This window comes from Cricetulus griseus (assembly GCF_003668045.3).
Source record: "Cricetulus griseus strain 17A/GY chromosome 1 unlocalized genomic scaffold, alternate assembly CriGri-PICRH-1.0 chr1_1, whole genome shotgun sequence".
NCBI lineage: Eukaryota > Metazoa > Chordata > Mammalia > Rodentia > Cricetidae > Cricetulus > Cricetulus griseus.
The window spans coordinates 162,548,972-162,569,866 of NW_023276807.1; the positions used below are offsets into that span (position 1 = coordinate 162,548,972).

The following is a 20,895-nucleotide window of genomic DNA, read 5'->3' on the forward strand; positions in this document are numbered from 1 at the left end:
TCATAAGCGCCCCCCAAACCTTATTGGAAAGCAAGTTTCCAGTCTCAGTGATGCTAGATATTCTTGCCAAAAGAACATGATTGAATTGGTGTGGATACCTGCTATTTTGTTTCCCTTGTTCTATATACTTACCAATAGATAGAATATGCCATTTATAAAATACCAAGAAGGTAAAATGCTTTGAGTTTGGTATTTGTTGTAGGTAAGTAAGTCCGTAAGAAATTGCAATCCTGTCTCAGTGAGTTCAAGGCCACCCTGGTCTACAGAGGGAATTCCAGGACAGCCAGGGGAACACAGAAACCCTGTCTCTGTGGCTCCCATGCCACTACTAAGTCAAATGGAACCTCCACTTGTGGCGCCTGCTCCATGACTAAGTCCAAGTATCAGTCAAAAGCCTGGAGATTTCGTTAAAAGCAGAGCCATCTGGCCACTTGTGCTATGTGTGTCTGTCTTAGTGAAAGGAGAGAGCAGCCTTATGTACACTTACAGCACGGTGGAAAAAACCCAGGTGTAGGACCTTGTGTTTTTTATGCTGTGGGGTACGGCCAGGATTGTAATTCAGGACTGTAAAACAGGATGCACCTGTGATTATTGACTGGCAAGCAACTCACAGAGACACCGTGGGGGCTGTGGCCCAACATCTCCCCAATATCTTTCCCAACAGTCTCAAAAATGTCAAAAGAAAAATAAAGGAAAGAAGGAAGGAAGGGAGGAAGGAAGGAAGGGAGAAAAGAAGGAAGGAAGGAAGGAAGGAAGAAAATACTAAAATTCTCCTGTAAAGTACAATTTGGCAATATCTGGCAAAAATTGTGTGTACCTTGATTTACTTTTGGGAGTGTATTTTACTTGCATATATCTTAAACCATGCACATATAAGGTTATTCATTGCACCATTGGTTACTCTCTTAAAGCTACTTATATATCCTATAAAGACTAAATGTAATGTACCATCATTACCTTTAAGAATAATGCTAACAAAGGACTGGACTTACATTGCTGGATTGTCCGAAAAGTGAAAACACCAAAGATAGAACAACAAGATGTGTCATTTATTGTGAAAAGAAGAGAATGCAAAGTCTTGCACCTATTTGATTGTAATTTTGCAAAGTTTTGAAATAATACATAAATAATGAATGTAATCTCATCTAAAAGTAAGATGACCATATAACTTGTCATTCAAATAACGGTTTGTAAAGTGAAGGCAGTATCATTAATAGTTACTTCAGGACAATAGTTGAAAAATAACATTGTTCTGATGAATACTTTTAAAAGATATAGGATGTAACAGAGAAAGGGAATACACATATATAGTCAGTCCACAGGGATGTGTGTGTACATTAAATCTATTTCCTAGACTCTTGTCTCTCATAGGTTCTCTCATGGTCCAAGCTGGCCACCAACTTGCTAAATTCAGGAACATAGCCTTGAACTTCGAATCCTCCTGCCTCCTACCTTTGGAGTGTTGGTATTGCAGTCTAGCCTTTTTTTGCGGGGGGGGGGGTGCGCTGAAAGCAGTCCACTGATATTATTATAAAGTATGCAATTAAGTTTCTCACATGTGGGGAAGCGCAGACATCAGCACCTCTAAATGGTGGTGCCTTATCCTGAGAGAATTATTTTCTTGTCCGTGGTGTATTCCCTCCTAGCTAAATTGTGTGTGTGTGTGTGTGTGTGTGTGTGTGTGTTTGTTTGTTTTTGCTTTGTTTTCAATGTTGGACTATCTTGAATTGGAAATAAAAACTATAGACAGCTCATTCTTTACCATAGGTGATTTAGAGATGCCTTAAAAAAGAAGGGCAGAACGACGACCCTCAGACCCGGAACTTAGTGAAAACGCTGTAGTTTTAACGCGCCGGGCCCTTACTGAGGTTGCACAAGGTACACTCCTTCAAGGGTTTAAGCCAATCTCAGTTCGGAGCGTGAGAGCCAGCGTCTCTCGAGAGGCCTGGGCGGGTCTCAAACGGGAGGAGAGGAGTTTGGTGTCGCTCAACCCCGAGGGCGGGGCTAATTCCGGCTCCCACACTCGGCGCTCTAGCCCGTAAAGACGCGATCTATGGCACCTCGGGTTCCCTCTGCCTGCGCTCTGGAGGACCACACTCGTTTTCTTTTCGGCTGCGAGCGGTCCCGCAGCCGTGGCTGAGCTGGAAGAAAGATGGCGGCTGCCGTGAGACAGGATTTGGCCCAGCTCATGAATTTGAGTGGCTCTCATAAAGATCTGGCGGGCAAGTGAGTATTTCCTAGGAGTCCAGAGGTGGGATGGGAGGCACAAATTTACCTTCCTAGAGGTGCCGGGGGCTCTCGGGTGTGGGGCCGGGGTGGTAGGCCCGAGGGCTCAGGGGGGCGGGCCTGGTTCAGGCTGTGGCGGTAAATGCTGGGAGCCGCAGAAGACTGTCAGGGACCGTGTGCTGGGGTCCAGACCGCCCCGAGACCCGTGCTGACTGCAGCGTCTTAAGTCCTTGGTAACGTCCTCCACGGGTTCCTTTGGCTTCTGCAAGCGTGGCACGAAAGATGACGGCTCCATCGGCGGTGGCCGCCTTCGTTAGTGGCTCTGGAGAGCCCAACATACCGAGTTTGACTTCTGTTTGCTGCCGCCACCGCCCTCACCTTGGTGGAGATAAATTTATAGTCTGGGCTTTGATGCAGAGTTTTATTTGTTTGTTTGTTTGTTTTTTTTAAGAGAAGGCTTTCCAGGGTGACAGGGGCCGAGGAGTATGGCCGTTGTCATGTCGCCCAGAACTTCTCAAGTTTAAATAGCGTGTGTAGGTCCTTATGTTCTGGATACTCTCCCTCAGTCTCTGTCACCAGCTCTGCAGAAAAGAACACAGGCAGAATGTCCTCGATCTAGGATTTCTAGAACACTGATGTTTCCATAGGCTGTTTAGGAATTTTGTAGAAACCTTAGAATGCTTAGGTCCACTCCAAGTCATAATTTGTTATATATGTATGTATGTATGTATGTATGTATGTATGTATATATATATTTTTTTCTTATTATTATTTTATGAAGGTATCAGATCCCCTGGAACTGGAGTTACAGACAGTTGTGAGCTGCGAATTGAACCGAGGTCCTCTGGATGAACAGCCAGTGCTCTTTAACTACTGAGCCATCTCTCCAGCTCCCCCTGTTGAACAGTTTTAGTCGTTTTCTTTTTGTAGATTTCATAGGTTTGCTCTCTGCTGAAAGTCTTTGTTTTTCGAGACAGGTTTTCCTGTGTAGCACTGGCTTTCCTGGAACTCACTCTGTAGACCAGTCTGGCCTCAAACTCAAGAGATCCGCCTGCCTCTGCCTCTGGACTCCTGGGATTAAGGGCATGCACCCCCCACACCTAGCTCTTTATGCTGAAAGTAGGCCTCCAATTGATTTTACATGCTGGCAGCTGAGAGCACGTTGATCTAACTGTTGAACACTCTTGCTCAAGCCTGCACATTGATGTTGTGTAGATGTTGTATGGCAGCTGTGCTGCTTTTTTGCTGGTAAATTTAGTTATACCCCAGCCTTAACTACTTTATGCTTCCTTTTTCTGCTTAAAAAAAAAGTGGTAGTGTGATTGTGAGACTTAGTCTTACCTGATTTCAAGATGAGTGTGTGTCTGTGTACTTATCACACTAAATATCTGAGTTCTGTCCCTGGTATATAGAAAACGCCATAGAATTGTTACTATTAAGCAGTCGGTAAATATATACTGACTTATTCCAGGATTTGGAAGTAGTTGACTATGTCTTCATTGTTTAGTCTTTTTTGCATGTATTAATACTTTTTATTGGTTTGGATGAAAGTAAAACTAGCTTATGTATTTCAGAAAATGTAAGGCCATTAGTTGTCAGATAAGCTGTAGCTCTTTGAACTGGGAAGCATTCTGGAACTTTGGCTTACTCCTTAACTTCTTTAGCTTTGAATTGGAGATGAGCAGTAGTATGTCTCCAGTGGGTTGTTTCTTTGTCTGTTGCTGCTTAATAAACGTACAGTTTAGTGGTGTAAGCATACTTTTCTCCCCAGGATTCTTTGTGTCACCTGGGCTGTCTTCCTGGTCTTGCCTGGTTCAATTAAACAGATTAATTTGGCTAGCAGTTCAGTTAGGGCTGGGCTCATGTCAGTATCTGGCTGTTGGCTGGGTCTTTTATTCTAGTTTCATAGTGTAGCTTTGGCTTTCTTCTGGGCTTCTCCATTAGAGTGTTCTACCTGAGTGAGAATGAAAGCTGAAAGGCTTAAGGCTAGCCTGAGAAGTCTTCCATTGACTCTGTAATACTGGTGAAAGCAAGTGATTCAGGGGGAAAGGAAATGGAATGTACCACTAACTTTTTAGTAGCAAAGTGATATTGCAAAGGAGTCATTGGAAACTATTCTTGTGGCAGTTTACCATGTGAGTTTATTATTCAGAGCAAATGAAATGATTGGATTGATAAATGGTAGCCCATGTAGTACTAGCTAGCTCCTCCCTCAGTATCACTTTCTTTTCTTTCTTTTTCTTTTTTTTTTTTTTTTTGGTTTTTCGAGACAGTTTCTCTATGTAGCTTTGGAGCCTATCCTGGCACTTGTTCTGGAGACCAGGCTGGCCTCGAACTCACAGAGATCTGCCTGCCTCTACCTCTCGAGTGCTGGGATTAGAGGTGTATACCACCAACACCTGCTTTCTTTCTTGTCTTAGGATTTAGTTGATTATTTTTAATTTTTATGTATGTGTGAGTGTGAGTACCATCTGTGTGCAGGTGCCCATGGGTGCCAAAAGAGGGAGTCACCGGGAGCCCTCTGACCTGGGTGCTGGGAATTGGATTCAGGTCCCTGGAAGAGCAGCACCCTTGACCACTGAGCCATCTCTCCAGCCCTCCCTCAGTGCTGCTTTCTGGCCTTGTCTCTGGATGTTTGCCCAGTACTATCTGGGTAAGAATGTTAGGATGTTTACCCCTGTAACAAAACAGTTCTGCCAGCCACATAACTTTATGAAGCACCTATGCCATGTGTTTATTTAAGGTTTTTATATTGGGAACTGCGAAACAAAAGATATCTAATACTGAAGCCCTCTGTGTTCCCATACAGTGTATTGTTCAAGAAATGTTGGTTAATGAGTAAATGGCTAGAAGGGGACGTAACATAACTTCTATTTGAACCCATGTTTGTCTTAAAAGCTCACTTTTAACTAACCAGACTATATTGCTTTTCTTGCTAAAAACTCAATTAGAAGTGCTTTCTGATAATTGAATTAACAGTTATCAAATTTTGGTATAAGAAATTGGCCACATAAAAAAGCATTTTTGTTTTTATATACATTGGCTGCTTTTTCTTTTCATATAACATATATATTTATTACCTATTACAAAGCTTTGGAGAGGAGACTGGAGCATTGCTCAGCTGTTAAGAACACTTACTGTTCTTGCAGAGGACCTGAATTCAGTTCCCAGCATTCACAGGGTGGCTCACAACTGTTTATAACTCCAGTTCCAGGGTACACTTTTCTGACTTCTAAGGGCACCAGATACACATGTGGTGCACAGACATACATGCAGGCCACACACACACACATAAAAGTAAATTAATCTCTTTTCAAGAAAAGCTTAGAAGCTGGGGCCTTGGATTCCAGCTCTTGGGGGTTGGAGCAGGCTGATCTCTGTGAGTTCCAGGTCAGGGCTATATAAAGAAGAGAAAGAGGGACTGGAGAGGGAACATGTGAAGGTAATTGTTGTGATAGCCTGTCTTAACACAATTGGCTAACCTACTTGGTCCTCAACATTTGATTAAGTGGCTTCCCGGAAGCTTGCTCACATTCTCACACCTATCCCCACGTTAGGCCTAGTTAATTGGTCTGCCTGTGACCAGCTATAGCTTACTTTTATTTGGATAGATTAGATTGATTGTTCATTTGTCCACTTCCCTGACCAGAAAGTATACTTTTTATTTTTTCAAAGTAAACAGCTTTATTTAGGAAAAGTGAGAAAGAACTTCTGAGAATGGGAGGGACTGCAAGGGGAGGAATACTTACACACACAAAAAGAAACTTTGAAGGCACCTAGTAGTCAAGCCAGTTTATAGTCCATGTTTATGAACTCCTCACTCTAAAATATAGTCACCTAGTCACTTAGTAGACATTTGCATATTCTGAGCTGCAGGCCAGGTATACCCCATCTATCTACACTGAGATGCAGGCCAGGTGCACTGCTTTGCTTTTTCGAGTTGCATGGCTAATACGTGACAACAGGGTTCCAAAGTTAATAACACATTCAAAGCCTCTTAAGGTCCAGGCTCAGAACTGGCATTTCATTTCTGCTACATTCTATTGGTCAAAAAGTTTAGAATGGGATAGGGAAATAAACCTTTTGTTTTTGATGTGAAGAGCTACAAAGTCAAATTGAAAAAGAGTGTAGATACAGGGAGTGAAAGAATTGTGACCACTTTTTGAAGATAGTCAAAGTTAATCGGCTGAGCTTCACTGGGAAGCCCAATGGGTTAGATGGTTTAAACAGTTCTGGAAGTGTTTATTGGAAAATCTATTTACCTGTTTGCCTCTCTCTCTTTTTTAATGGCATCTCACTCTGTAGCTCAGACTGGCTTTGTACTTACTGATCTTCCTGCCTCAGCCTTCCAAGTATTGTGATTATAGGCATGAACAACCATCTCTGGTCCAAGTTAAACCTCTTCATTACCTCTTTTCTGTCTTATTTCTCCTCTAGACTCTAGTGAAACCTCTGTTCAGAACAACATACTGGGACTTCTATATCTTCTCTCGTGTATTTTTTCATTTCTATGCTTCATTCTAGATAGGTTTTTTTTAATCTGCTTTCTGTTTTAGCAGTTCTTGGGTTGCCTCTTCTAGTGTTGAGTATTTAAGCTGGTTATAATCTTTTTCAGTTCTGTAATTTCTGATGGTTTGTTTTCCAATGACATGACACCAGTTCCTACTTTCTTGTTGAACTTCAAAGCTTGCCTTACCTCCCTGGGTGTAATTATATTACAGTTTTTCTCACTTCAGAATAATTCCTAGTTGTTGCAATTGATTGTTGTTTTTATTGATGCTAGCTAATACTATCATGTGCCTTACTAATCTTTGTTTTTTGGTAAATAATTTTCAGAGATGTTTTTAGAAACAATTTGGAGCCAGGCTCCTGTGTGTCAGAGAATGTTCATTTCCTTCTGTCAGCACCTGCTAACAATCTAAGACGAAAAGACTTCAGATTTTTTTTCCTAGATAATCCTTGGTATTGAATTTGTAACCTTATTTCAAGTTGCTTGTGTTTATTTCCTGGTTTGTCAGGCAAAGAACTTGAATCACATCCTTCTAGCTCTGTTAGTCTCCCAGAAACAGCAACTGGCTTCTCATTCTTTCCAGCAGATTTACAGAGAGCTCCAAAGTAGAGCCCTCCCTTTTCTCTGTAGAAGTGTCTTCACCACCTCACTTCTCCCTCCACTGCCTTCAGGACTAGAAAATACTTCTTGTTCTTTTCCCTGCTTCCCATGTCTTTCTCCCCCCCCCCCCAGACAGGGTTTCCCTGTGGCTTTGGAGGCTGTTCTGGAACTAGCTCTTGTAGACCAGACTGGTCTCTAACTCACAGAGATCCTCCTGCCTCTGCCTCCCGAGTGCTGGGATTAAAGGCGTGCGCCACCACCGCCTGGCTTTCCCATGTCTTTTTCATTTACTTATTTATACTGTGTGCGTGCATGTGTGCAGGTGCACATGAGGCCACACCTCCTAAGAGTGCCACTCCCTTTGGGGGCCATTTCCTTTCAAACCACCACAGGGGGGTTAGGAGCCTTTCTGGTTGTGTTTTTATGTATTTAAAAAGGTTTCTTATTTTTATTTTATGTGTATTAGTGTTGGTTTACATCTGTGTGTACATGTATGCATGACTTGTGCCCTCGGAGGCCCAAGTTCATTTCCCAGTACCTGTCTACGTGGTGGCTAACAACCATCTGAAATTCCAGTTCCAAATCAGATGATCTCTTGTGGCTTCCGTGGGTACTGCATACTCATTGTTCACAGACATCTGTATAGGCAAAACATCTACACACAAAGTAAAAGTAAATAAATCTCCTTTTTTGTTGTGGTTGGTTGGTTGGATTTTTGAAACAGGGTTTCACTGTGTAGCCCTGGCTGTCCTGGAACTAACTCTGTAGACCAAGCTGGCCTCAAAGTCATGTAGATCCACCTGGCTTTGCCTCCCAAGTGCTGGGACTAAAGGTGTAGGCCATCACACATGGCATCAAAAAACTTTTAACTTTAGGTTAGGCATCAAATTTGCCTAAGTACTTACCTTTAAATATTAGTTATATAAAATACTCTCTAGAAGTATATAAATATAAGACTTAGCTATAACCCTGATTTAATAAAATATAATCGAATTTGAAAATAAATCAGTCAAAAATAAAGCATAACCTATCTGAAAATGTGTCCAGATCAGTAAATATGTAAATATAGGTTTAAGACCAATTTTAATTTGTATGTATATGAATTTGTGTGTGTGTGTGCATACTATAAGTGAGGTATATACATGAATTTGTGTGTGTGTGTGTGTGGGGAATACTATAAGTAAGGTATGTACATGAATGTGTGTGTATGTGTGTGTGTGTGTGTGTGTGTGTGTGCATACTTGTTTTTTTTTAATTTTGTTTTTTCAAGACAGGGATCTATGTAGCTAGCCCTGGCTGTCCTGGAACTCACTCTGTAGACTAGGCTGGCCTCGAACTCACAGAGATCTGCCTGCCTCTACCTCCCTGATTATTGGGATTAAAGGTGTGTGCCACTACCACCTGACTGTGTGTGTGGTTACTATAAGTGAGGTATATACATGAATGTATGTGTGCATACTATGAGATATGTACATGAATGTGTGTGTGTGTGCATACTGTAAGTGAGATATGTACATGAATGTGTGTGTGTGTGCACACTGTAAGAGTGAGAAGGCTAGAATGAGATACTTTGTAGGAAGTAGTTTTCTAACACAGTCCTGTCCCTTAAGGAGTCAGACCTAGTAATATGTAAAGTAACACTCTTGTCTCTAAAGGTTTACTGTTTCCTTTCCTTCTCACATCTGCCAGCACACCTGCTTCCATTGTGATTTTGCTACATTCCATAACCAGGAGTGGGATAAGTGGGCCCTACAAAATATGTCGCCAGTCTGAATGAGTTGGGGTTTTATTTGTGCAAGTTTTTCTTCCAGGCTTCATTCTGAACCACTTTCTGAATAACTGAAACGTTGTTAGGTTTGCAATCAAATTTAACTAGCTGGGTATGATGGCTCATGCCTATAGTTTAAACACTGGGGAGAAACTGAGACAGGAGGATTAATCTGAGGTTAGTCAGAATGATGCTGAGTTCCTGGCCAGCTTGGACTACAAAGGGAGATTCTAGCTCAGAAAACAAAAATAAATAAAATGTCTTTAACTAATGCTTTTTAAAAATAAGGTGCTGGACAGTGGTGGTGCACACTTTTATCCCCAGCACTCAGGAGGCAGGGGCAGGTGGATCTCTGTGAGTTCCAGACCAGCCTGGTTACAGAGTGAGTTGTAGGACAGGCTCCAAAAGCTATACAGAGAAACCCTGTATCAAAAAAAAAAAAAAAAAAAAAAAAAGAAAGAAAAAGCGTAAGTGGTGTAGGGAAGCTGGATTGTGGGTAAAGATGCATGGCTAGGAAAACCTGAAGACCTGGGTTTGATCTCCAGAGCCCTCATGAAGGTGAAGGAGAAAACCAGCTCAACAAAGTGGTCCTCTGATTTCTACATGTACACTGTTATTTTATGTGTAGGGGTGTTTTGCTTGTGTACATGTCTGCATTATGCATGCGCCTAGTGTCCACAGAAGCCAGAAAAGGGTGTCATATCCCTGGGACTAAAGTTACAGATGGTTGTGAGCCACCCTGTGGGTTTTGGGAATTGAACTTTGGTCCTCTGGAAGAGTAGCCAATGTTCTTAACTGCTGAGCCATCTCTCTGGGCCCAATAATAAATGGTTTGGTATTTTTGTTTCTGAGACAGGGTTTCTCTGTGTAGCCCTGGCTGCTCTGGAACTTTGGAGACCAGACTGGCCTTGAACTCACCTGCCTCTGCCTCCCAAGTGCTGGGATTAAAGGTATTGCCCACCACAGCCTGGCAGTAAGTGTTTTGAAAAAGACAAAAGAGAGGGCTGCAGAGATGAGTTAGTGGTTAGAGTGCTGGTCACTTACTCCTCTGGAGAACTGGGGTGGATATCCCAGCACCTACTGTGCATGGCTTACAGCCACTTATAACTCCAGCTCCAGGGATCTGATGTCCTTTCCTGACCTCCGTGGGTACCAGATTCATGTGACAGATGCTCTCACCAACAGATACATAAATTTGAAAAAATTTAAGAATCAATAGAAAGACACATGATAATTTTATACTGACTCAGTTTAAGAGGTAAAATGTTTTGTGCCTTACCCTTCAAGACATTATATATTTCAGTGAATGAAGGAAGCTCCCTGTCCTCTTGGAACTTGTGCTTTAGGAAGGAACTTACCGTTGCCTGTTAATTGTCACTGTGTACTATTAGCATTTCTCTCACTCTTGCTCTAGTGTGGATTTGAACCTCATGTGGTGATGGATAGTAAGTGGTATGTTGCTAGATCTGAATGCAGACATCTGACAGCATAAAGAGCATTCTGTTGGTGCTTTTGGCTTGGTGGAGTTTGTTTTGTATGTGCTGAGACACTCAGTCTTGAGTATTGGTTTTGTCTAGGAAATATTATCTTATTGTTGAGGATCCTAGATTCATGAAGTTGACAAGCTGGTCACCTCAAATAATGGTCTTGTGTGTCTGTATAACATACATTTAAAGAAACATGTAGTTCATTTTAAAAACACTTGAGTGAGCTGGGCATGGTGGCCTCACACCTTTAATCCCAGCACTTGAGAGGGCAGAGGCAGGCAGATTTCTGAGTTTAAGGCCAACCTTGTCTACAAAGAGATTTCCAGGACATCCAGGGCTACACAGAGAAACTCTGTCTCATAAAAACAAACAAAAAGACACTTTTTGGTTGTGAGTGTAGCCTTTACTGGCTGAACTATCTCTCCAGCCCCCAAATTAGCATTTTAGTTCTAATTCATATTGGAAGTTTTCAATAAAAAGGCAGGTTAGATTCAGTTATATAGAGTTAGTAACATAGAGTTAAGAATTTATTCCTCTTCTGATGGGTTTGAAAATTAAAAAAAACAAAACAAAACTGGTACCCAATATTAAAAACTATAGGTAGCATCTTAGAATTACAGGTTTAGTGTTTATGTTAAAAATTGTTAAAGATTGCATCTGGGTGGAGGTGGCAGTGCACACTTTAATCCCAACTCTTGGGAGGCAGAGCCAGGCAGATCTCTGAGGCCAGCCTGGTCTACAGAGCAAGTTCAGGACAGCCAGGGCTACACAACTAGCCCTGCCCTCCCAAATTGTTAAGAGCACATTTATTTATTTACTTATTTATTGTGGTCTGAAACAAATTCTGATTAATCAGGTCTCTCCTTTCAGTATGTGGGTCCCAGGGATGGAACTCAGATATCAGAACTGGCAGAAAATAACTTTATCTGTTGAACTATTTCACTAATTCTGAGGCTTAGTGTTTTTTGTGATGGGCTGGAAACTAAAAAATATAGGTAGTTTTTTCAGTGTGCTGTAAAGAAAATGACCAACTAGAGAAAAGTAGGAATGAAAGAATGGAATGAAAAATGGAAGAAAAGTAGGGTGAATGAACAGACTGAGTACATGTCAAAATTAGTGGTAGAAATGAATAAACAGGCCAGGGCATGGTGGCACACCCAGAATCCTAGTGTTTGGGAGGCAGAAACAGGAAGTCAAGGGTTCCAAGTTAGCTGAGCTACATAGAGAATTCAAGGCCAGCTTGAACCTATATCACTGTGAAACTCTGACTTGAAAAACCAGAAACAGATATACAATAACGAATAAATAAACTTAGGAATTTATTTATTAGACAATATACATCTCAGTTTCATTTCAGTTGCTGCTGTAAAATACCCTGAAAGCAACTTAGGAGAAAGGGTTTATTTCAGCTCACAGTTTCAGGTGACTGTCCATCATTGCTGGGAAGTGAAGGCAGCAGGAGCTTGAAGCTGCTGCCACATCATAGTAAGCTTGGCTTGCTTTTAGGTCTCATAGTTTGGACTCCCTGCTTAGGGAATAGTGCCGCCAACAGTGAGTAGGTCTTCACCCTTTAGTTGATACAGTCAAGATCTCCAACAGGAGTGTCCATAGGCCAGTCTAAGACAGTTCCTTCTTGAGAGTCTTCCTTAGTGATTGTTTCAAGTTGACAATTAAAACTAAACATTCATTGTTTGTATTTGATACCATTTTAGATATCGTCAGATCCTGGAAAAAGCCATTCAGTTATCTGGGACAGAACAACTAGAAGCTTTGAAAGCTTTTGTGGAAGCGAGTGAGTAGAATGGAAGTTCCATGCTTGTCTTGTATTACTGAGTAGTTCTTTACAGCTTCATCAGCCTATTTTACAACTGCCATATTAAATGTGCTTTCAGATCATTTTATTTCAGACTTTTGACACTTATAGTTGGGTTATTTTTCACTTGAATTGTCTTAAGAGGAGAAAGGAAAAGTGTGAAATTTTCCCCAGTCTTTTCCATTTCTTAGAAAATTTACCGTGTTTTTCCTGCCTTGTTGTAGTAGATATGTAGTCAGTAAAATCCAGCATGAAAAAACTAATTATTTAGCATGAGATGATGAGTCTCTGAGTAATACATTGAAAGCTGCTCTTGTGGAGTTTTAAAATGGTAATTTTAAGTAAAATTTTGGTTGCTTAATGGAAACTTACAGTTATTCATGTTAAATATTTCTCATCTTATTTTTTAACAAGTGGTGAATGAGAACGTCAGTCTTGTGATCTCCCGGCAACTGCTGACAGATTTCTGCACACACCTCCCTAACCTGCCGGATAGCACAGCCAAGGAGATCTATCATTTCACCTTGGAGAAGGTCCAGCCCCGAGTCATTTCCTTTGAGGAACAGGTAAAAGTCTAGAGTTGTAGATTTTTGTTGTTTTGTTTTAATGAATCAGGAGACTGAAGTTCCTACTGTCCAGTAATTCCTTTTTTTTTTTTGAAAAAAAACTTTCATACATTATATTTTGACTATTTTCTCCTCCCCCAATTGCTCCCAGATGCTCCCCACCTCCCTACCCACTCAACTTTGTATTCTTTTTTTTCTCTTAAAACAAAACAAAACATAAAAACCTCCGAGAAACCAACAGCAAACAAAAAACCTACAAAGCCACAGAAACTAAATCAAAACAAATAAGCAAAAGACCAATAAGACCAAAAAAAAAAAAAATGCCGGGTGCTGGAGAGATGGCTCAGCGGTCAACAGCTAACTACTTTCCAGAGAGCTTGGGTTCTATTCCCAGCACCCACATGGTAGCTCACAGTTGTCTGCAACTCTAGGATCCAATACCCTCGTACACATGCAGGCAAAACACCAATGCACATAAAATTAAAATAAATAAAATGCCCAAACAAAGCAAAATGAAACTGAAAGTCCACAAAAATACCATCAGGTGTGGGGCCTGATAGATCCAGAGAGACTGATTTCCCTTTGCCACAGGGTATCAGTTGTAAACAGCTTCTTGGTTAGGTGTAGGACCATGAGTCTCCTCCACCTCTCAGTGCTGGAGCCCTGTCTGGCTTGAGCCTCTGCAGGCCCTGTACCAGCTGCCTTAGTCTCTGTGAGTTCATATGTGTACCAGACATATTGTGTTAGATTAGTAGATTTTGATCTGAAGATATGGATTCTTTTTTTTTGTTGTTGTTGTTGTTTGTTTGTTGTTTTTCTTTGGTTTTTCGAGGCAGGGTTTCTCTGTGGCTTTGGAGGCTGTCCCGGAACTGGCTCTTGTAGACTAGGCTGGTCTCGAACTCACAGAGATCTGCCTGCCTCTGCCTCCTGAGTGCTGGGATTAAGGGCGTGTCCACCACCGCCCTGCTGATATGGATTATTTTTATGATCTGATGTTATTGACTCCTTAAAGGAGATAACTGCTCAGTTTCATATTTTGTATAAACCTGTGTCAAACAGCATTTACAATGTAAAATCAAATAAGTATTATGATATTGCGGCTACAACTGGAGCAAAGATTTTTATTTAATTTTCTTTGTTGTTATATGATATGTGGGTGTGTAAAAATGTGCCACCATGTACAGGTAGAGGTCACAGGTCAGTTCTGTGGAATTAGCCCTGTTCTGTGGCCTGCATGTGCATTCTGTTGACCAAACTTGGATTATAGGATTTGGTTGTATGGTGCCTTTACAATCTCAGTAGCCTTAATAAGGTTATAAGTTAAAATTAAATACAACATCATATATATACCAACACAAAAGCAAAATTTAATACTGAAAACAAAATGTTGCCAAAATATACATTGTAGAAATGTGTTGTTTCAGTTTACTGTTTTGATATTCTGTGAATGCAAACTTGATAGAAAAAAATTGGATAATGTATATAAACCTGTGAATTACTTACCAGCTTAATATATTGGATGAGAGCACCGTTACAGTGACGTCTGTGTCTTTCATTCTAGGTTGCTTCCATAAGACAGCATCTTGCATCTATTTATGAGAAAGAAGAAGACTGGAGAAATGCAGCCCAAGTGTTGGTGGGGATTCCTCTGGAAACAGGACAAAAGTACAGTAAATAGTGGATCTGGGTGGACATGTTTTAAGTGCTCACTAACATTCTTCCTTACTCCTAATGTAGACAATATAAATAATGTGTAGAGTGTACATGGTAGTAAGTGCTTCTCAGAGAGTGACCATGAGCTAGCTGGCTGAAGGCAGAGGATAACAAGTCACACAAAGGTCTTAAGATGACAGCATACTTGTAGTGTTTTCTTAAGAATAAGGATACCAGTGTGGGTAGTGTGAACATGGAGAAAAACAAGAGAATGAAATTGGGTGCTTGAAGCCCTTGTAAGGACTTTGATTCAAAGAAAAATGAGAGTGCCACAGTGGTGGTCCACACCTTTAATGCCAGTGTTCAGAGGCAGAAGCAGGCATATCTCTGTGAGTTCAAGGCCAGCCTGGTTTACTCAGTGAGTAACAGGCTAGCCAGGGCTTCATAGTAAGACCATCCCTCCACAACAAAAACAACAAGGGAAAATGAGACTTAGCCATTAGGTGATTTTGAGCCAAAAAGTGACATAATCTGATATATATTTTAAAGAATCACTGACTACTGGGTAGAGAACAAACTGTTGGCAGCAGTAGTAGAAGTAACAGTATTAATTAAGAAGCTTATGCACGACCATAGATGAGGAGGGGTTTCTAATAAGTTTATCCTGGAGATTTCCTGTGGTTTTGGTTAATATCCCATGAGGAATATACAAAACAGTCAAGTCCTGGTTTTTTTGGCCTGAGCAGCTGGAAACATGGAGTTGCCATGCCCTGTAGGGAGTAGATTTTAAGGGGCCTTCAAGTGTATATTTTGCATTGTGATAACCAAGTGAAGATACCTAGTAATGAGTAGAGATAAAGTATTTTAGTCTGGAGGTGGTAGAGCATGCTTGGTTACAAGTAGACATTTGGGAGCCATTGACTACTAGACTGGACTGATATCTTTCCGAAGGAGGGAAAGGATATAGTTAGAGGAGTGAGTACTGAGGCGTGGAACACTCTGATGTTGAGAGACAATTGGCTAGAGGGAGTGTAGCAAGTGGGAAGGATTGTCCAGTGGGGTTAGAACACCGGGATAGAGTGTGCTCCTTCCTAGAAGCCGTATGAGGAAAAGAGCAGGAATGAGATCCGTCCTGATGAGGAGTGGACTGACTGGTGGTTAGCACTCCTCAGTGGTGGAGGCGGGTGACTCCACAAGAGGTATTTTAGTCAAATTGATGACAGCCCAAGCCCGATTGGAAAAAGTGAATTTGGACAGCTCTTTGGAATTTAAACAAACAAACAAACAAAGGAGATAACTACTGTAGGAGACCACAGTGAACGTTAGAGGTTTTTATTTTATGATCCATTGGAAAGCAAAGATTTGATATTGAGGCCCGGAATGGTGGTGCAAGCCTTTAGTCCCAGAACTCTGGAGGCAGAGGTAGGCAGGTCTTTGTGAATTGAAGGCCAGCCTGGTCTACAGAGCAAGTTCCAGGACAGCCACAGAGCTACATAGAGAGACCTTATCTCAAAAAACAAAATAAAACAAAGTTATTGAGGACTTGGCAAACGATTCTCACAGAGGTGTATAAAAAGAAAGGAATCTAGAAGGAGGGTGGGCATTTTAGACAGGCATAATCCTTTGTCTAGGGGCTGTCCTGGGCAAGAAGGTTAGTGGCATCTGGCTCATTTCTCAGGGCAACAGCACTGCCATGCCTTGTTGAAACAAGCAGAAATGCCAGATGTTCCCTGGTGGGCAGACTTGTCCCAGGGATGTGAAGGACCAGAGAACAAACAGGCTGTGTGCACTAGTGAGGGGGTGGGGTTTGTGCAAGTAGCCATCAGCTGCAGTTACAGAGGAAGGGGTGGGGGTGTGAGAGAGAGAAATTATAGGAATGTCTTTTCGTACATGGGAATGAACGTCGTTCTTTAAAAAAATACTCATTTTGACTTTTAAAGTAATGAATAGATTACTGGATAGAAAATTGAAAAATTAAAGAAGTTTAATGTGATATGACAGTTCATATAAATTTGAGTTGTGAGTGGGAAAACATTAACTATTGATAATAAACAAGCTGTTCAAACAGTTTCAGTTCATAGACATCCTTCCCATGATCTGTCCCTCTGCCACAAAAATCAAAACAAGAATTAATTTCAGAGTGAGAGCCAAGTGAAGTCTAAGGGTTTTTTTTTTTTTTTTTTTCTTGTTACAAGGTATTACTGTTTTGGTTGGCAAATAACAAAGAATACTTTTCTATGAAGATTAATCTTGAATTATATGTTTTGAGTTATGTGAGGTATCCAGGTCTTCATTCCTGGAATAAAGCTATAACCAATGAAGGCAGGAAGGAACTAAAAGTGTCTTCTCACCAATACTCTGATTGAGATTACATTTAGTTGTATGTATAAAAATACATTTTACTTGGATAGCACAAATACATTTTAATGATGTTTGATATACACTTGTATTCACAGTTTATATTTTTGACAAAGGGTTTTGCTATAAAGACCTGGCTGGCCTCAAACTCAGAGATATCTGCTTGCTTCTGCCTCTGCCTCTGCCTCCAGAGTGCTAGGATGAGAAGTGTGCCACTATGCCCTGCCATAGCCTGCTTTTTCACAAAAATAAGGCGGGGGGGGGGGGGGAGGAGGCTGGAGAGATGGCTCAGTGGTTAAGAGCACAGGCTTCTCTTCTAGAGGTTTTGAGTTCAATTCCCGGCTCATAACCACCTGTAATGAGGCCTGGTGCCGTCATCTGTTCTGCTGGGATACATGCAGACAGAACAGACAGAACACTGTATAACTAAATAAATTTAAATAAAAAAAAACAAAAAAACAATTAAAAAAAGGTGTCTATAAGCACCTATTAATGATTATAGTTACATACTCTTCTACCTTTTTACACACCACAGCTTCATTCCTATAAATACTATACAATGATTTCCATTTTTCCCTAACATAAGTAATTGTGAATTACTTATGTACAAGTTAATTTCCTTGTAATAAATACATGGACACATTCCTTATTGTCCTTAGGATTTGGTATCTGGAAGTAAAGTATAGTGGATGAAAGGCATATGAATTTAAAGAATTCAAAGGATAATTGAGGAATTATTGCCGGATTGTTCTCCAGGCAGGCTGAGCTTGGGTATAGTTCCTGAAACTTAGCACTTTTGTCTTTGTAATCTTTGTTTTATGAGACTGTCTGAGGATTAGAAGCACCGTATTATGACCAGTGATGATAAAAATTTAAAAAGATCACGGAATCATAGTTTTTTTCTATAACGTAATGTAATAAGAGTTTTTTGTTTGTTTTTTTGTTTTTGTTTTTATTTGTCCTAGACAGTACAATGTAGATTATAAGCTGGAGACTTACTTGAAGATTGCTAGGCTATATCTGGAGGATGATGACCCTGTCCAGGCTGAGGCTTATATAAACCGAGCATCCCTGCTTCAGAATGAGTCCACTAATGAACAGTTACAAATACATTACAAGGTAATAAATGACTAATTGGGAATTAATTTTGTATTGATGAATTATATACCAAGATGTTTGAGAACATCTGATGTATGTTTATATATTTTGGAAATTCTTTTTGCTGCTTTTCTCTGTGTGTACTGGCTGGTTTTGTGTGAACTTGACACAAGCTAGAGTCATTAGAGAGGAAGGAGCCTCAGCTGAGGAAATGCCTCCATGCAATCCAGTTGTAGGACATTTTCTCAATTACTGATCAGTGAGGGAGGACCCAGTCCATGGTGGGTGGGGCCATCCCTGGGCTGTGGTCCTGGGTTCTATATGAAAGAACCCTCCATGGCCTCTGCGTCAGCTCCTGCTTGCAGGTTCCTGCCCTCCTTGAGTTCCTGTACTGACTTCTACAGTGATGAACATTGATGTGAAAGTATAAGCCAAATAAACCCTTCCCTCAACTTGCTTTTTGATCATAGTGTTTTGTCACGGCAATAGAAACTCTAACTGTAACATTTTGTCTCTCCAGTTTCCCCTAATTGGAGCATTTTTCCTCTGTAGGTATGCTATGCACGTGTCCTTGATTACAGAAGAAAATTTATTGAAGCTGCCCAAAGGTACAATGAGCTCTCTTACAAAACCATAGTGCATGAAAGTGAAAGACTGGAGGCCTTGAAACATGCTTTGCACTGCACCATCTTAGCATCAGCAGGTAAGCTGTGATTTGCGCTTACATGGCAAGGGTTGTCCCTGCTCAGTAATGGTAGGAGGTAACTGTGGAGTAGTTAGCAGGGGATTCTTCTTCTAGGGGTGTCTTTGTACAATTAAGGTAAGTTTAAACATGGAAGCAAAAAATGGGAGTAAGATGATTTACCGACAGTTTAAGGTGAATGTAATCAAAGTGTTAATCACATGTTAAGAATAGTTTAATTTAATCTCAGCGCTGGGGAGGCAGAGGCAGGCAGTGAGTTCTAGGCCAGCCTGGTCTACAAAGTGAGTTCCAGAACAGAACAGGCTCCAAAGCTACACAGAGAAATCCTACCTCAAAAAACAAAATGAGAGAGAGAGAGAGAGAGAGAGAGAGGAAGAGGTAGCGTTGGTGTTGCACGCCTTTAATCCCACCACTCGGGAGGCAGAGGCAGGCGGATCTCTGTGAGTGGTCAACCTCCAAAGCAATACAGAGAAACCCTGTCTGGAAAAAAAAAAAAAAAAAAAAAAAAAAAAAAAGAGGTAGCAAATTTTTTTCTAAAATTGCACTGAAGAAAAAACTGGTTTTTAAGTTAAATGAGAAGCACAGAGGAGGAAAGAAAGATTAAAATCTAGAGACTGGGTGAGTAAGGTGACTCCTCCAGTAGAGGTGCTGGTTGCCCAGTGTGATGATCATGTGGTGGAAGCGGAGCACTCACTCCTGAAATTGTCCTCCCGTCTCCATGGGTGTATCATGGCATGTGTGTTTTCTCTCATGTGTACAAAATAAACAAATGTAATACAATCTTTAAAAACCCACCTAAAATTATGAGGGGTTTTTGTTGTTGGTGGTGGTGGTTTTGTTTTGTTTTGTTGTAACTCAATTGCATGGTTTTCCAGTATGAACTTTGTAGTTGATAACATCATTTCACAGTGTCAAAAGGTTTGACCTAACTGTATGCAGCTATGATTTTGCACAGGGATGAGTTTATGGATAGGTTAAACTCCTAAGTCCAAAGGTGCATATTTTTAACCTTTATGTAGAAAGTTTGCATTGTGCTATATAATAATACACTCTAAACAAAGATGTTCATGAGTACCTGATTGTTCACAGGTATCAACAATTTTTTACTATTGCCCATCTAGTAGATGAAAAATGACATTACAATTTGGTTTTAATTCATTTTTTTTCTTTTTCTTTTTTTTTTTTTTTTTTTTGGTTTTTTGAGGCAGGGTTTCTCTGTAGCTTTGGAGACTGTCCTGGAACTAGCTTTTGTAGACCAGGCTGGTCTCGAACTCACAGAGATCCACCTGCCTCTGCCTCCCGAGTGCTGGGATTAAAGGCGTGCACCGCCAGCGCCTGGCTTAATTCATATTTTATTTATAATGAATGGTAAGCATCTTTTCCTGTATATTTAAGAAGTCATTGTTGAGCTAGGCAGTGGTGGCACACGCCTTTAATCCCAGCACTCTGGAAGCAGAGGCAGGAGGATCTCTGTAATTCAAGAGGACAGCCTTTGTCTATAGAGTAAGTTCCAGGACCGGCTCCAAAGCTACAGAGAAACCCGAAAAAAAAAAGTCATTGTTGATAACCTTGCGTGCACTCTCTCCCTCCCCACCCCTTCTTGTTTTGAAACAGGGTTTCTCTGTACAGCCCTGGCTGTTTTGGAGCTCACTTTGTAGGCCAGGCTGGCCTCAATTGTCAGTGATCCACCCTTCAGAGGTGTACACCAGCACACGTGTCTCTCTGCATATCCGTTGACCTTTTTTCTTTTTTTTTTCCTTTTTGAGTTGTGAAAACTCTTCACATATAAAACAAAAGAAAATTGATAGTTTTTTTTTCCCAATTTATTGCCTAATTGGACTTTTTGAAACCATGCCATCCATAAAGTTCATTATTATTTCTGTGTATGTGTGTGTTCACACAGGGAGTCGCCTTGGGAAGGAACCTCAGTGCCTCAAGTATGCTAAGTACATCCCAGAATTATTTTACAATTGTTCTGAAGTTGTCAAATGTCTAGGTGAATAGAACACAACTGAATTGTTCTACATACTCACTCCTGCAGTCACTGTTTGATGAGCCATTTTAAATGAAGTGCATGAAGAAAATCTAACCTGCTATGTAGTTCATACTGACC

At 40.9% G+C, this 20,895-nt stretch overlaps 1 protein-coding gene across 2 annotated transcripts in view; it reads left to right on the forward strand.

Annotated features, from left to right (window-relative positions):
- The first annotated feature begins 2,002 nt into the window (after nt 1-2,002).
- The window catches only part of Cops4 (COP9 signalosome subunit 4), a 33,374-nt gene continuing 14,481 nt past the window's right edge, over nt 2,003-20,895 (forward strand). Inside the window, exons 1-6 of one of the 2 annotated variants that reach the window (XM_027387613.2) lie at nt 2,003-2,226; nt 12,304-12,383; nt 12,819-12,970; nt 14,532-14,635; nt 17,947-18,100; nt 18,632-18,782. In XM_027387613.2, the coding sequence (XP_027243414.1) occupies nt 2,153-2,226; nt 12,304-12,383; nt 12,819-12,970; nt 14,532-14,635; nt 17,947-18,100; nt 18,632-18,782 (715 nt within the window). In that variant the 5' untranslated portion in view covers nt 2,003-2,152. The remainder of the gene's footprint in view (nt 2,227-12,303; nt 12,384-12,818; nt 12,971-14,531; nt 14,636-17,946; nt 18,101-18,631; nt 18,783-20,895) is intronic. The other variant, XM_027387612.2, reaches the window with a different exon arrangement.